We start from the raw sequence: 16,027 nt of genomic DNA, 5'->3' as shown, positions 1-16,027 counted from the left end.
TAAGTGTCTGAGACAAGGCTTGATAAGATCTCGAGGAAAGACCCTGCCCTAAGTTATTCAGTTGCAAAAAATAAACAAATAAATAAATAAACACAAACCCCACAATCCTAATTAGTAAATTGAGAAAAAAGTCAAACATGTCCAGATTATCTGTGATGAGTGTCAGTGTTTTCTGAAGTGTACATTTCTTTCCAGGAGAGGGTTGTTGGTGTATATACTTTGCTGGGGCCTAAGCCTGAGAGTGGTGGGTCTTGTTCCCCTCCACAGCTACCTGGAGCCCAGTGGGCAGGCCTTCAGCAGCAGCAAAGCTCCCAGGCTCTGGGCTCTGCCCACAGTCAGGGCAGGCATGCAAAATGCGGCCCCCACCTGGAAGCTGCCGTAGGACAGCCAGGTACTCAGAGCTGCCAAGCAGGTTTGCATCAGGGATCCATTTTTATTCTCTTCAGTGGAAGTGAAATGATCCTTTCCAGGTAACAGCGGTGAAGAAGGGTCTGTGGGGCCTCTCCATGCGCTTTCCCCTCTGCTGGGCTGTCAGTGCCTGGAGCTAGCACAAATCTTTAGTTTTCCTCTCTTCTTCCAAAGGTGCCTGGTTTGCTGGAGGCCACTAAGGCAGTTGGATGAGTAGTTTTAAATATTTTGGGGATGCCAAACAAGGAAACGGATAGGTGTTGGTGTGACTCTTCCTCCTCCTAAAGAAACTCATCATTCTTCTGGACATGATGTTGTCTCAGAGCAGAAATTAGAAAAGACACTGGCAATTTCTAGTCCTGGAAAATCCAGAGACCTGGCTGACTTCCCTGCCACTGCACAGTTCTATGAAGCATGTCCCCCTACCCCTCTCATGTTACAGATGAGGAAGCTGAGGCACAGCAAGACCACATAACTCACCCAAGGTCACAAAACTGGTCGATGGCAAAGAAGGGCCCACGATCCAGGAAATCTGGCTATAGATGTATCATGGAGAGTGAGAGATAGAGCTGTTTGGAAGTAACAGAAAGAGTATGCAAGTCTAGTTCTGCTTTTTTGTTGGTGCTTTGTGACATGAACCGCGTTTTTGCAAAGGATCAGGGTAACTGGAAATGGGTGGACAGGTATGTGCCCAGTGACCTTGAAAAATGTGAGGGAATGAAGGAGCATCCTCTGTAGGAAGCAGCTGGAAGAGGAAGTTCTGTGGTTCTAGACTGACATTTACCTGACACCTGCCCCCAAAACTAATCCTATTGATGAAGTATCTTCTAAGCAGTAAGTATGTGCTTAATTAACCTTAGGTAAATGAGCTTAATTGCATCCTAGTAACTGTTGTCCAGAAGCACCTAGAGATTCTTTACTCACACATTTTCAGCACCCGGATGAATCACAAAGTTGGAACCCATTCATCTAGATACCTGTTGAGTACCTATGATGATGCACTGGGCTGGAGGTCACAAAAAGAGCAAGAGCAAGATGTGGCCCCTGCTGACCCACAGTTCTATGGAGTAGTCACAGTTCTATGGAGATAAGACACACGCCAAGCATAACTGAGTGCTCTGTTAGCCTATTGAGCTAACACAGGGAGAAAACCAAGGTCAGTCCCTGCAGTCTACACTCTTCCTGGTGTCTTTTGCTGACAGGTTAACCCAGTTTGCAGAAGAAATAGAAGTTAGGAGCCATCTAATGATCTGTTCCCCAGGGGGAGTGAAAAATCCAGCAACCTAATGCTGTCTCCTCCCGCGCGTCCAGTCTTGCTGTTTCCCGCCTTGAATCTTCTGTTACAGGTGAGGATAGAGACCCCCGTCCCACCCCGACTCCCTGTGGCGGGCCTGTGGTTCCTCTGCGAACACTGGAAGCAGTCTCAGGGGCATGGGTACGGGTGGCTCTTTACCTCTCAGGCCTCCTGTGGGCACCTCCAGGGATGAGGAGTGTGGAACCAAGCGCCCGGAAAGAGCAGCTGGGAGGATATTCTGTACCCCGCTACCGCCCCCCATGTCCGCAAGTCCACTTTTTCTCCCGAGGACAGTCGCTGTGTCCGGGGCCTTTCGATGGTGACTGCAATGCCCACCGTATGTCGCGAGGTGGCAACGTTGTGGCGAGAAATAGGCTTTTTAAAAATCCTGGTGTGTTTTTTTCAAAGCATATTTTCCCTATTAATGTTTCATTTAACTTAATTAGAATCTGGTAAACTAATTAAAGTAGCTACGAGCCCCGCAATCAGCAATAATTCGTATAATTATTGATAATTACATCCATACCAATCGTTTGGTTATTAACATTTAGGAGGGAACAAACCACTTCGGAAGGGACGCGGAGCCCAGGAGGGTTTTTGTGACTGAGCTTTCTGGGTCGGATCCGCCTACACCTCCATCCACAGAGATTCCGGCCCAGATGGGGCGCCCTTTCCAGAGGGCCGCAGCCGCCGACGGCGCTTTTCTCCACTTGGAGAATCGGTAAAGAAAAGGTGAAAAGAAATATCTGTTAGACGCTTCGTGTGGGCGCGGCCCCAGAACTTCCTGGCGGCCTGGGCAGTGGCTGTTACTCCCATTTCACCGAGAGGGCGAGTGTGGCTTCCCCGAGCGCGCCCACGTGGCGGCGGTGGGACCAGGCGCTCAGCTGGGTTCCAGCTCCCCTCGCCCCGGGCTCCTCCTGGGGACACACGTTACTTTCTCTCTGGACCTCAAAAGCGCCGGGGGTGCAGTGGGCCCCTCCTCCAGCTGGCTCCACCCGTAGGACGTCCCCCCGCTCCCGGGGGAGCGCGCGCCCCGAGGCGCCTTCATCCCAGGGCGACACCTGCTAGTTGACCCCGCGCCCTCCCCTAGCGCCCCGCTCACGCCTTTTCTGAGTCTCGCTCTCGAAATTTCCCTAGATTTGAGGCCTCCGAACCCGGCAGGGCACTTGAGTGGCTTCCTGCTTCCACCGCACGGCCAGACTCCCCGCTTGGAGTCTTTCCGGGCGCTCCAGGGCCACCCCCCAGCTCGCCGGCCCTAGCCCAGGCGCCCCAGGCCACCTGTCCCGAAACTTCAGACCAGCCAAGGGCTCCCGGCCCTGAGCTGCTCGTCTGGAAGCGCAGAACCCGGCCCTCGCCCCCAGGCTGTCTTCTCGGGGGGGGCCCTCTGCAGCCTGGAGACACGCCACTGGAGCACGCGGGCGTCGTCGGGGCGTCGGCCCGGGCTGATCGCTGCCCTGAGTCCTGCTTCTCCCCCAGAGCTTTCCTTATGCGCCTCCGGGGCCTGAGACCTGAATGTTATTTTACTGAGGCCTAGGAAAGGAAAAGGGTGCAACACAGCACCCCCGCGAGTCCGCGGTGGAGGTGAGACCGGAAATCAGGGTGAATGGTTGCCAGCACTGGGTGTTGCCCCACTCCCGCCACACTCTCCGACCCCACCGCCACCCCAGGGCGCTTCTGTTGCCAGCTTTCCCTCAGCCCGGCCAGTGGCAACTGAGGCGAACGGGAGAAGCGCGGCAAGGAGAGGTCCCCGCCACAGCGGCTGGGGCGCCTGGCCCCGACCCCGTCGAGGCGACAGACTTGCTTCCTTCCTGCGCGCCCCTAGGTCTGCAAACCTTCTCGGGCTAACATGTGCGTGGAACAGGAGGAGTTGCCGCGTCTCCCCTTCTTCGGGCACCCGCGCACAAGCGCGGATTCCCGCCTGCGGTCCAGGCCTCGCCCCCCACCCGCGCCCAGAGCGCCAGGCCAGGCCTGTGGTCCCTGCGCGGTGCAAACTGTGCGAAACCAGGGCTGGTCTCTGAGCGCTGCCCCGGGGGGTGCAGTCGTGGAAATGGACACGAATAGATTCTCGGTCCCTGCGAGTTCTCCAGGCCCTAGCGCGCGTCTTAAACACGGGGAGGGGACGCCCTGTGAAGCAAGTGGGGTTTGCGCGAAGGAACTGTTGGCGAGGTCGGGCTCTCGCGGCTGCTCGCCTGAATGCGCGCGATTCTCACCCCGGGCGCCCCAGAACCCGCCCTGCGGCACCCACCGCCCCCACGTACCACCTGTTGCGCAATCCTCCTCCACCTCCCCCCACACACGCCCGCTTCCGTAGCCCCAGGAAGTGACAGGTTTTCTTTTTATTAAAAACAGAAGTCACGCATACAGGGTGGTCTCCCCAACAGGCTCAAGGTGGTGTCCGTCTCGTGAGTCGGCTGTTACCCATTTAAAGTGCTGTTACATCAAGAGTTTACAACAACAACCAAAAAAAAAAAAAAAAAGAAAAGAAAGAAAAAGACAAAGCAAAACCAAAAGGAGAATGCAAAATGGGGCTGAAGTAGGTCCAGAAGAAGCAGCCAAATGAACATAGCATAAATAAAGCGAGCCCGATACTGAACCAAGAGACCCACAGTACATGTATCTCCATTGCACATAGCCACTGTGTCATCAGGAACAAGAATTTCAGAAGTGGACGGGCGGGGAGCGCGGGGCCAGCGCCAGCGAAGTTGCTACATAGTATTCACAATCGGGGGCCTGAAGCTGTCAGGGGGGTGGGGGAGGACCCCGCTCTCCCCCTATCTTTCCCCCTCAGGTCCAGTTAACCCCGTGAGGTCCGATGCCCTGTGGTCAGTCGCGGGGAGAGGTGGTATTTACACTTGGAAAGAGAAGCGGGGCCCTGGGCTGGGGCGCCCGGGAGAGGGCGGGCCAGGCCGAGGCGCCCGGGAGGGGGGCGGGCGGCTGTATTTACATCGGTCCGGTCCGAATGGCTTGTTCCTCGCTCGGGGCCGCCGCGGCCGGGGTATTTACAGGAAGAGAGCAGCATGGCTTGAGGGCGCGTGGGTGGCCGAGCCGGCCCTAGGGCAACAGCGGGGGCTTAAAGGAGCAGTTGCCAGTGCAGTGGCGGGGCGTCAGCATCTTGCAGGAGAAGTGGTGCAGCGCGTCGTGGGCTTCTGGAGAGACAGGCGGGAGGGGCCCGCTTGGACTCCGGGTCTGCTGCCCTGCGCCTCGCCGCGCCCACGCGGGGCCCCCTCCCGGGCCCTCCCCTCCTCGCCCTGGTCTTACCCACCCCCTTCTGGCTCAGGGATTCTCAAGCTAGTGAGCCAGTAGATCGGCGGGTAGGAGAGCGATCCTGGTGGTCCAGAACCGTGGCGCTGGGTCAGTAGGCCCATTGTACAGAAGAGGAAACTGAGGCACAGTAAGAGGGAGGTCGATCCGCCTAAGGCCAGATGTGGACCGTGTGGCAGATTTCCCAATGCCCAGAGCTCAAAGGGCTCTTTTTCCCCCATCCCACCGTTCTAGAACCATCTCCCCGTTAAAAATCACTGCCCACTCCCCTTCTCTCGGCTTCACCCCTGATGTCCTCGCTAGCCCCGCCATCCATCCGTTCTTCTCTTCCCTCCTTCCTTGCTTCCACTGTTCATTTACTCGCCTCACAGCCAGCGTCTGGCAACCCTCCTATCTTTTGTTCCCTGGCGTCCGCACCTTTTAATTTCTGTTGGATGGCATAGCGCGCCTTCCGCTCCTGGTCCAGTTCGTTACACAGAGTGTCTGGAAGACATGGGGAGGCGCCGGTGAGGAAACGAGACCACCGCTGGGCCGGCCAGGGTCGCAGCCCGGGCCTCGCCCCCTCCTCAGCGCTCAGTCCCCCCAGAAACAAGTTCGGGGGACCGAGGGAGGGGGGGCATCTATGCTCCGAACTGCAGCTTGGCGGAGGGAGGAAATGGCCTGGGATGGCGCTTAAAGGCAGACGGATCTAACCAAAATTAAAGCAAACTTAGGCATTACTTCCCAGGTAATTTTACGCCTCGATTTTTAATTTAGAAACCATGGAAATTGCCGCGATAAGAAGTTCAATCACTCCATGTAATGATGCCTGCAAGCCGTTTGCTGGGCTCGCTTGCCATTCTGAGGCTAATCAGAGTATACAAAGGATATTAAATAAAAAAAATAATTGTTAAATTACCTTCAATTTAAATCCAAATGACTGAGCCAACATTGCGGCTCCTACCAGACGAGAGGCAGTTACGGCCCGTGCACGCGCTCACCTGACTCGCGTCTTACCTCTGACAATTTGCAGCTGTTGCACCATTTCTTCTCGATAAGCCAATTCCCTCTTCATTTGATCCTGAAAATTATCTGTGCAAATTGATTAAGTGAAGGCTGTTATGCACAGCCCCCTCCCTCCACCCTCTCCCCACCCCACCCCACCCCTGGTTTGGCCTAGCGGGAAAGCCCGGGGAAAGAGTTCGGGGGCTCGCTGTGGGGCACGCGGGGCAGCTGCCCGCACTGGGGTCCCATAGCGAGGAGCGAGGAGCCGGTCGTCCAGGAGCAAGGCTCTGGTGATGGGGGGTGGGGTGGGGTGAGCTGGGCAGGGGTGGGTCGGGGTGGAGGTACCTTTGAGACTCTGAAATTCTCGCTCCAGCTTCTTACGGAGCTCCATTTGTTCCAGGAGCAGTTTTTGCAATTCGTCTGTGAAGAGGGGGTGGGGGGAGAGTGGGAGGTAAAGGTAGGAGAGTGAGTTCCGGAATTAAGGGACCCAGGTTCCATCCTGGCTGAAAGGCCTGAGATGGGGGTTGCAGAAGGTGGCACCCATGGGCAGGTCCAGAACCTCAGCACGCAGCTTTCCCATTTGCTTCCAAAGGATTTGGGTCAGGAAACAGAGCTCAGAGAACACTTGGAAAGTCAGGATGGCAGAATGTATGTTGGCCTTCGAGGCCCTGGTTCCAAGCGTTAACCCCCCTGGCATCTTTAAGTGGCTTATAACCTCCTAACTTTTAGGGGCTGGTCCAGAAGGACTCAGTTTACCTCCTTCAAATGATAGATCTAGTCCCTTCTTTTAACAATACGGATCAGGGAGAATCTGGTCAAAAGCTTTGCATCCCTTCCCTGGAGGAATACATCTATTCACAACAGTTTGTTTATAATTTCAGGAGTCCCTGGCCCCCAGGCCCTGCTAACAGTCCTCATCTAAAGTACCGGGAGGGTGAATATCCTCTAACATCTGTAACCAGCAAGAGTGGAAGACCACCGAGGCTTCTCTCCCTCCTCACACCAATTCCTGAGCCCACCCCTGGGCTGGATGGGGGTGTGTGGCAGAGTTGAGTGTAAAAAGCTGATAGTGCCTAAGAAACCAGCTTTCCTGGGGTGGCAGAGAGCTGGCTGCCCTGCCCATGGGGCTGCTGTTATCTGGGTCCACTGAGAAATGCTCCCCTACCAGATGCTGGAGGAAAGCACAGAAATGGGAGCTAGAGGAGCAAGGTGGGGTTAGGGGCTCCCTTCTTCTGTGTCTCAATCCACACTCAAGCTCTAGCAGCCTCAGCGTTCATCCCAGGGTTCCACTCTCCATCCCCACCCCAGTTAGGGTGGGGTGGTTGTGCATTAAGTCTCTCTGTGTGTGTGAGAGTAATCTTGCAGGCATCCCAAAAATAAATGTCTCTTTGCAATCTTGCTATTCAGAAAAAGTCACGTTTTCCACTGAGGTGGGGAGACCCAGGTTGTCCTTCCTGGTTTGTCCACATGCACGTTCCGAGGCTCATTACTCATTTCTCTCTCTCACTGGACTGTTCAGATGGGCTAGCCCTGGGAACCCAAACTTCCGATGAACCTGAGGGGGTGGTGAGGGAGTTCATTCTCACACCCCCCTACACATACACACCCCTGTGCCAGGATGGTGTGTCCAGGGGGTTACCCCTTTCACCCAGGGAAAGCTGATTCCCCAAGGAGCCCCGTCTTCTCACATTCACAGGAATGACACCCCTCTATAAGAAGGGTTCTTCTCCCTCAAGCACAGTTACCCCCATTTCACAGATGTAACCTCACCTCTGGCCAGGTTCTCGATATCTTTCTCCACTAGCTGAGTTCCTGTGACATCCAGGGTGAGCCCATCTTCGCCTGGGATACAAGGACAGAAAAATGGGGTTCTGTCCAGGGAGAGGTCTTGGGATGGGAGGGTGAGCTTCCAGGGATCTGTACTAGGCCCCCAATCTGATCCAGACCTCCTGCCTTGACACAATTACAGGCACCCTGTAGCCCCATCTTCTAAGCCATCATTTCAGGGGTATAGTCATTTTAGAGAGTGACCTGCCCTATAAAAGAGGGAACCCAACTGACATCGGCTATCTTAGGGCAGGAAGGACCCTTCCACCTTTTTATATGTGTGCTAGGGACCCTAATTTCGTTTTAGTAAGCCCCACCGCTTACGGGGAAGAGCCCCCAAACCCAGCAGGGTTGCAGCTCAGGACCTCTGGCCTGCACTCACCCGCGCAGTTTAAATATCTGCGGGCGCCGAGTGGGAGAGGTGGCCGCTTCCACCGGACTGCAGGCCTTCTCCACCGGTGCCAGCCGGGGGGAACCTGGGCGACCTGGGCACCAGGTCCCCGGTGGGGGTTAAGCAAGGGTCCTCGGGCTCACCTCGGTCAGTATTTGCGGGACTTGGTTGGGAGATACTCCTTTGGTCTGGATAGGATTTCCTCGCTTCCAAATCATCAGCGGTCGAGTGATTGTCTTCCTTATCTGGCTCTTAAAGGCAATAAACCGAGTTTCAAGGAGAGGCAAAGAAACCGTGGCCCCGATACGCTCAGAGCCGCCGCGGTCGGGGCGCCCGGGCCCTAATTAAAAGCGTCGTGGCCGCCGCGGGCTCCCGGCTGCCGGCCGGGCTCGCGCCTCAGGCTTCGGGCCCAGCACCCCTCCCCCACGCGCGGCCCGCTCCTCTTCGGCTCCACGCCCCTCCCCAGCCCCTCAGAAAAAAGCATGACGAGCAGCTGAGCCCACCAGGGACACACGACCTACATCGCGCGCAGATACTGGGGCACCGCGAGCTGGCGCGGCCGCCTGGACTGCTGGGCGGCTCCGGCCGAGACCGCGGCCCCGGCGGCGGCCCGCGGGGTGGTGGTGGTGGTGGTGGTGGGGCTGGCGCTGGGGACACCCTTCTGCGCTCGGCTGCCCGAATGGTTGCGACCCAAGGTCCCTCCCCATGGCGCCCCGGGCTCGGGGGACCGCAGGCCGGGCTCCCCCTCCCAGGCCGCGCTGGCTGCAGCCGCCCGGCGCCTCCCGCGCACCTGAGCCCGCCCCAGCGCCCCCGCCCCCAGCCAGGCCCGCCCGGCCCCGGGACCCCTGAGGCCAGAGACCCCTGCAGAATCAATGGCGGGGGTTGCCACACGTGTTTTTGAGAAGGTGTCCCCCGTGCGCGCGCGTGCGAGTGTGCGAGTGTGTGTGTGTGTGTGTGTGTGTGTGTGTGTGCAGGGCAGTTTGTTGCCCAGTGACCGAGGGTGGAAGTTCTCGGGAGTTCTCTCAGCTGCCTGTCACTTTCGTTATGTTTCGTTCCCGCTGCCTTTTGCTCCCGCTGCCTCTACCTCTCTCCCCCGCGCGGACGACCCCCACCCCGCCACCACGCCCCGGCCTTCAGCCCGCAGCACCCCCAGCACAAGAGCCCGCGTTTCCGGGAGGGGGCTGGGGGCGTTACCGTGGGCCTCCGGGGTGCAGAGGTAGGAGGCCGCAGGCCCCAGCGCCGCCGCGCTCTTCACGTGCTCGTCCCGCTCGGGCGCGTACACCTGCGGCGGCCGAGAAAGGACAGGCGGTTAGGCCCGCGCGGGGCGGCCCGGGGCGGCGTCGCGGGGAGGGAACGCCGAGGGGGCGGCCGGGGCTGGCTCGCGCCGGGGGCCGGGGCGCCTCGGGAGGCCGTGACGCTCGCGGTGCAGCCAGGCGCCCTCGTACCCCGAAACAGTTGTGATCCGGGGTAACTACGAGCGCCCTCGTGAAAATGACCCGAAAAACAAAGCCTCTCCCAAGCCAAGGGCCGTTCCGAGCCGTTCCCACCCTCTTCGCCCTCCTTTTCGGCACCTTCCCCCGCCCCACCCCACCCCCGCCCGCGCCACGTCCCCCGCATAAATGAGGCCTTTCGCATCCGGCTGGCAATTCGTGTTTTAATGGACCGAATGGAAATGTACAGGTGTGCGCACCCACTTGCAAACGCCCAACGATGCTGGCTCGGGTGCATACTCCCCCCCCCCAATTCGCGGCCCCGCCAACCTGAAAGTCCCCTCCCGCCCCCCACAACTGTCTGGACAGTTTCCCATCAGTAAACCCCGAGGCACCCAAGGCGACAGTTTGAAAAGAATAGGAGATCTAAGAGTTGGTATGAAGCAAGATTCGGGGATCCCGCACTTCCACCACCAGACTTGGGGGAGAGGAAGTCCCCCACCCCCTCTCTCTCATTTTCCTGGGGGCTCTGATCCCCATCTTGGTTGACTTGCTACGGGCCTGGTCTCCTCAGCTCTATGCCCTGAGTCTGGGTCCTTTTCTTTCCCCTTCTCTCCCGCAGACCGCTGTTACTTCTCTCTTTCCGTCTCTGTGTGGCTCACAGTCTCTGCCTGTCTCCTCCCTACTCCCATCAGCAAAAACATAGCGCACGAGTTTCCCAGGCCTGCCCCCCCGGATCTTCCGAAACCCTCAGTGGTGGATCCCAGCTCCACGGCACCCCCGAAGCCGGGTATACCCAGCGCAGCCCGGGCCTGCTGCTCGAACGCCCGCTCAGAACAAAATTCCCGTCCCCAACCCGGCCAGGGCACACCCCAGATCCCCGCGGCGCCGAGGGGTGAGCTGAGAGGCGCCACTAGCGGGGCGGGTGCGGGGCTCACCTTGGCAGGCGCGGGGCCCCCCAGCGGCCCGCAAGGATCTCGCAGCTCATAGCCGCCGCTTGGCGGGCTCCTTTCAGGTCTTCGCACCACCTCGTCGGCGGCCAGGTCCCCAAAGGCGGGCCGGCTAGCTGGGGGGACCGCGGGGCGGCGTCGGGGGCGAGGACTGCCGCCGTCGGGAGAGTCCGTGGGACCGTCGGCGCCGGACGACGTGGCGGACGCGGGCCCTGCGGGCTGGTCGCCGTCCGGGCCGCCGCCGGGGTTGGGCGCGCCGGGAGCTCCGGCCTCGGCCTCGTCCTGGGCGCTCTCGTCGTCGGGAAAGCGGTTGGACTCCACGTCCACCTCGGGCTCGTCGGCAGTGTCCACGTCGGGCGAGGCGGAGTGGTAACTCGAGCTGCCCTCGCTGAGAAAATCCGGGCTCACGTAGCCGCCGCCGGCCCCCGCGCCCGGGCCCGGCCCGCGCGCAGGGCCGGCGCCGTAGGCGTCGCGGGCGCTGCCGTAGAGCTTGGCGATGCTCTCCGCGTCCTTGACCACCGGCCGGAAGGCGGACACGTAGGAGCCCTTGCGCGCGGCCGGGGCTGGCGGCGGCGCCAGCGGAGCCAGGGGCGGCGGCAGCGCCTCGTCTGCGCCGTCCTCGTCCAGCGGCCCGCGGGACAGCGCGCTCGGGCAGCGCTCTTCTGCGCCCAGGCCGCCCTCCTTGGCCGGCTCCGCACCGTCCAGGGGCTCGGGCCCGCCGCCGCCAGCCGCCGCCGCAGCAGCGGCCGCCGCAGCCGCCACGGCAGCGGCCACGGCCTTGGCCTGGCTCTGCGCGGCGGGATACGGCGGCACCGGGAGGCTGCCGGCCGCCGGCCAGAACATGGGGAACGTCGGGTACACCGTGGCCGCGGCCGCCGCTGCAGCCACGGCTGCTGCGTCCTTGGCTGCCCCGGAAGGCTGGTGGCCCCAGAACATGGCGCCGCCGCCCGGCCCGGCCCCGGGCCCCGGGGGCAAGTGGCCGGCTCCCGGGCCGCCCGCGCCGCCGCCGGTGCCCGCGCCCCCGCCGCTCCCAGGGCCGGGGCCACCCTTGGGTTCACCTGCGCCCAGCACGGGGTCGTCCTTTTTGGGGCAGAGGCCGAAGGCCGTGGGGAAGCCGTAGGGATGAGGGAAGAGAGGCGGGGGCAGCTTCTGCAAGAGGCCGAAACCCTTGCTCGGCACTGGAATCACCGGGTAGCTGCGCACGCCCGCGCCGCCACCGGGCGCTCCCGGGCCCGCGGGGCCGCCGCCTCCCGCCGCCAGTCCAAGTCCCCGCTGCGGGTGCGGGGGAGGCGGCCCGGGAGGCCCAGCTGCCTCGTCTTCGCCGCAGCGCAGGCTTTTGTGGGGCGGTGGGCCCGGCGCCAGGTCCGCGCCACACCCGGGGCCGCCCCCCGCGCCCCCGCCGGCCACGCTCTTCCCCTGCCCGCCCGACCCGCCGTTCGCGCCGCCGCCGCCGGCTCCTTGCAGCGAGAAGGTCCGCTTGCGCGTGCCGCCATTAAACATGGCTTTGACGTCCTCCCAAGCGTGGCTCAGTTCGTCTGTGGCCGACTTGTCGCTGAGTTTGAGGTGCCGGCGCCACGAGTTGAAGTTGGCTGCGTCGGGCTGCGTGTACTTGGCATCGGGGGTGCGGTGGGAGTGGAAAATGAACTTGTTGGGCGAGAAGTACATGCTGCAGTAGCCGCACTTGATGCACTTGGCACGAGAGCTGTTGTACCGCGCGGGGATGAAGCTGCCACGCGACCCCCACGCGCACTCGTGCACCACGTCGAAGGCGAAGTTCTCGGGCAGCTTGGGTGGCTTGTGCTCCCCCAGGAAGGACTTGCACAGGCGTTCAGCCTCGCGCTTCGTGATCATGCCGCAGCGGCGCGAAGAGATGGGCATGGCCCCTGCCCGACGCAGAATCTCCAGCTGCACCGGCGTGCACTGCACGCACGTGATGCCCAGGGCCACGCGGCGGTTGTGGATCTCATTGTAGCTGTAGTTCTTGAGGAGGGTATTGGAGATCTGAGCCAGGCACAGGCGCTCCTGGCCGTCGATGACCAGAGACACGATAGGCACCCCGTACAGCGACGTCTCGCCCACCTGGTTGGGTTTGAGAGCGCTGGAGCCGGAGTAGGGCTGCAGCTCTTGCTTGGAGTTGGGAGAGGAGGTGCCCTCGCGCCCCGGCCCCAGCTGAGTGGTGAGAGCCTCCATGCCGCCGCTCCTGCGAAACAGAGAAAGCAGAGAGCAGATGAGCCATTTTCAGCGTCGCCTCGGCTCAGGCCCGCCCAGCGGGGTGCGCCGAGTGGGGTGCGCGGGGGAAACTTGGCAGTGGGGAGTCCACGCTCATTCGCCCCCTGGATGGGCGCCTTTTGTTATTCAGACGCGTGCTGGCGCCGGAACAAAAGCCCTCGGGGTTTGGGGGAGGAGAGGGGTAATTGAGACCTCAGGAATGCCGGGGCAGCTAGGAACCCAATCCGCTTTTCAGGTCGGGGAGGAAGTGGGGCCCAGAGACGGAGAGTGACTTGCCCAAGGCCACACAGCAAAGCCATCGCCCGGGCTTCCCGGTACCCAGATCGGTGTGTGCTCGGCCACTCTCGCAGCCTGCCCTACGCGCCCGGGTCCTCAAGCCCGGACTTCGGGGACCCGCGGCCCCTCAGCTCAGTCGCGCATGCACGCGGGCGGGAGGGGGCCGCGCAGGGAGGGGGGGGAGGGGGGAGGGGGCGGTCACTGCCCACCTCCTGACAGCAGGGGGCGGGGAAAGGGCAAAGAGTAGGAGGAGGGTCCGGAGGCCACGAGGGAGGGGGGAGGGGGGAAGAGGCTGGAGCGGCCGCTGTTCGCGGTGCTGAACCCGACTCTCGTGCGCGTGCCACGCGCTCCCAGCCTCGAAGCTGCCCCCACGGCGCCCGACTCTTTCCAGCCCGCTCCTCGGCATGACTGCACTGCTTTCCACAAACCCGAGCTTCTCTCCTCACACCCGGAGCCCCACGTTCGTTTGGCAGAAAGATCTGGCTGAAAATATAAACCATGTTCTTTCCAGCCATCAGTGGCACCAGGTTCACACAGGTCCTAGCCACATATCCTGTATTTTCAGCTGCGTTCCAGACCAAAGCTGACTTCCAGCCGGGGCAGCACGTGGGGCGGGGAGGTTCTCAAGGAAGTTTCTCAGGAGCCACTTCTTTGCTTCTAATTGCCACTCCCTGAGCTTGCTTTCTTCAGACAGCCCTTTCCTGCTCAGGCCAAACGGAGGCTCTCGGAGCTCTTGGCTGCCTCTGTCGGGGCATCTCCTGCCTGTATTCTCCATGCCACGCTGCCCCACCGCATGGGACTGGTAGGAACACTGACTGTCCCCCGACGCCCCCACAGAGCTCCTGATCAGAAGTTGTTGCCGGTCAGCGCTTTGCTCTCAGGTCGGGGCAGAGTAGCAACTGTGCCGCGGACTTCAGCAATGGGAGAATTTGGGGACTGAAGCTTGGGGCCCTCTAGGTCTCCCCGCTGAGCCACGTGTCCTAAGACACTGAAGTCTCCTTCCCAACCCACAGCTACAGGCACTTCTGGAGCCCAGGCCGCCCAGTCCTGAGGGCTTCTTCCATACACTCAGCAGTAAAAGCAAATCCATATTCAGAGGGGCAGCTCCAGCCAGACAGGAGATCCGAATTAAACAACCTTCCTCGAGAAGACCGGGATGTTCTGTTTGTCTCGGTCTCTGTCCCTCCCTCTCTGTCTGGGTGCCCCTCATCTGTCGATCTTATCTGTCCCCGAGCTGCCGGTCTCTCCCAGCTCGCTCCTCTTTCTCCCATCTGTCTTCATACCTTCTTCAAGTATCAGGCTATTCATCTGTTATCTGTCTGTTTCATCTTTATCTCCGCAGATCGAAAGAAACAAGTTGATGCTCCTCTAGTGTGTTGAAGACTCTTGTAACATTTTAGCAGGCAAACACTAAAAGCACTGCCCTAACTCCCCGGCTGAGGGGTCGGCAAGACAAGCCCCACACTCCCCAGAAGGGTTGAGGGGGCGCTGGGGAGGTGGCCAGGGGCGCCGCGGTTCTGGGAAATGACGATGTCCTTTCGGTTTCCCGAAATCGGCAAGTGTGCGGCCCGCATGCAGTGAAGGGAGCGCTCAGAACGGACGTGTGTTCGCCCTAACTTGAGGGTCTGCCCTCCCCCAGGGGTTTGCACCAGTGGAAGGAAGGGGCTCCGGGGCCGCGGAGTCAGGCGAAGTGTGATCCTAGGAAAGGAACCGAATTTCGGGAGCCAGAACTGAATGCCGGAGCAAAGGGTTGTGCGCAGCAACAAGGAGCAGCGGCCAGGGATGATCCGGGGGCCCTCACTGCCTCCCGGGGCTTGAGGGGTGAGCTTGGAGAGAGGACGGCCAGGAATGAGGTGGGTAGTGATGGGAGTGAGGCGATGGAGTCTTTAGGTCTAATAAAAACAACAGCCACAAGAATCCAAATCGGAACAAAACGAAAAAAGCTAGAGGCACAGGCGCGGGGGCGGCTGCTGACCGGACGCTGGTACTCACCGTGCGGCGGCGGCTGGAGCGGGGCGAGCGGAGAGCGGAGGTGCGCGGCGGGCGGAGCGGCGGGCGGGAGTCCGGGATCCGCCGGGCTCTCCGGGTGACGGCGCGGCCCCTCCCCGCGCGCGCGCACAGCCGCGCTCCCGGGCTCCCCGCGCTCACACCCGCTACCCCGCCGGCCCCTCCCGCGCAGCGTCCGCTTTCAGCAAGCGCGGGGCATCAGGGCCCGGGGAGCGGAGGCGTGCGACCTGCACCCCTGCCCCCGAGGTCCCGGCACCGTCCGGAGCGGAGGCCAGAACCTGGAGCGCATGGCGTGGCGACGGGCGCGGCGCGGTCCCTGCCCCAGTGGCGAGGCAGGAGCTGGGCGGGCTTGCCTGACAGCTGCGAGCCGGGCGCCACACCCACCGTCCGCTCTGGCACTCGGGCTCTCTCGGGGTCTGCCAGCCCGCGGGCCACGCGCCGCGCCCGCCGCCTCCCCGCCGCCCCAGGCCTGCGCGCCCCAGGTAAGCGGTCGCACACCTGCGCCCAGCGCCGGGCACCTGCGACCCACGCTCCACCGAGGGGCCAGGCGGGAGGAAGGGCCCGGGGCCGCAAAATTTGCCCCCAAGGAAGAAGCGGGGAGATTACCAGAGCTCCCAGTCTAGGGGCCAGGCGTGGGCCCGGCCAAACCAGGTGATGGAGCTCAGGAAGAAGGGGCGCAGGGAGGGGTACCGACTTTCGGGTCAGGGCGTTGAAGCCGGAGAGCGAGGCTGCGGAGGCAGCAGGGTCATCAGCAGCCAGGGCACACGCTTGGGTCTGGGGTGCTGGGGAGTGACCGCTGGAAGGGGCAGCACTAACTCCTCCGCTGCTTCTGCAGGCACGGGAGGGCCAAGACAGTCCCAGCTGGTGTAGGGGAGATCCTGGCTTCCTTCACTGAGTGGGGGACTTAGGAAATGTGTTGGGGGAGGGGCTGGGTTTGGCCCTGGCCTTGAATGCCTCTCTCCACCGGCGC

General features: G+C 61.5%; 1 protein-coding gene across 1 annotated transcript; it reads right to left on the bottom strand.

The window, feature by feature from the left end:
• Positions 1-4,664: 4,664 nt before the first annotated feature.
• SKOR1 (SKI family transcriptional corepressor 1) lies at positions 4,665-13,073 on the bottom strand. Its single transcript, XM_037501861.2, has 9 exons — positions 12,967-13,073; positions 10,534-12,745; positions 9,360-9,447; positions 8,309-8,416; positions 7,718-7,789; positions 6,293-6,367; positions 5,960-6,034; positions 5,381-5,446; positions 4,665-4,848 (listed from the first exon to the last, which is right to left on the bottom strand). The coding sequence occupies exons 1-9, from the start codon at positions 13,071-13,073 to the stop codon at positions 4,754-4,756; spliced, it is 2,898 nt and encodes a 965-aa protein (XP_037357758.1). The 3' UTR covers positions 4,665-4,753.
• Between the last annotated feature and the right edge of the window lie 2,954 nt (positions 13,074-16,027).

The sequence above is a fragment of the Talpa occidentalis genome, unplaced genomic scaffold (assembly GCF_014898055.3).
Source record: "Talpa occidentalis isolate TD23 unplaced genomic scaffold, MPIMG_talOcc4v2.1 talOcc4.11, whole genome shotgun sequence".
Classification (NCBI taxonomy): Eukaryota; Metazoa; Chordata; class Mammalia; order Eulipotyphla; family Talpidae; genus Talpa; species Talpa occidentalis.
The sequence above is the reverse complement of the archived record's forward strand: the minus strand, read 5'-3'. Positions and strand labels throughout refer to the sequence as shown.

What these genes read in the sequence shown, in the direction of transcription:
- SKOR1 (XM_037501861.2), bottom strand. Translation starts at nt 13,073, where the DNA reads ATGGCTTTGCTGTGTGGCCTTGGGCAAGTCACTCTCCGTCTCTGGGCC. An exon ending in GCTGCCCCGGCATTCCTGAG is followed by an intron (nt 12,746 to 12,966) that starts GTCTCAATTACC and finishes TCTGTTTCGCAG; the next exon opens with GAGCGGCGGCATGGAGGCTC. An exon ending in ACAGCTGCAAATTGTCAGAG is followed by an intron (nt 5,447 to 5,959) that starts GTAAGACGCGAG and finishes CATGTCTTCCAG; the next exon opens with ACACTCTGTGTAACGAACTG.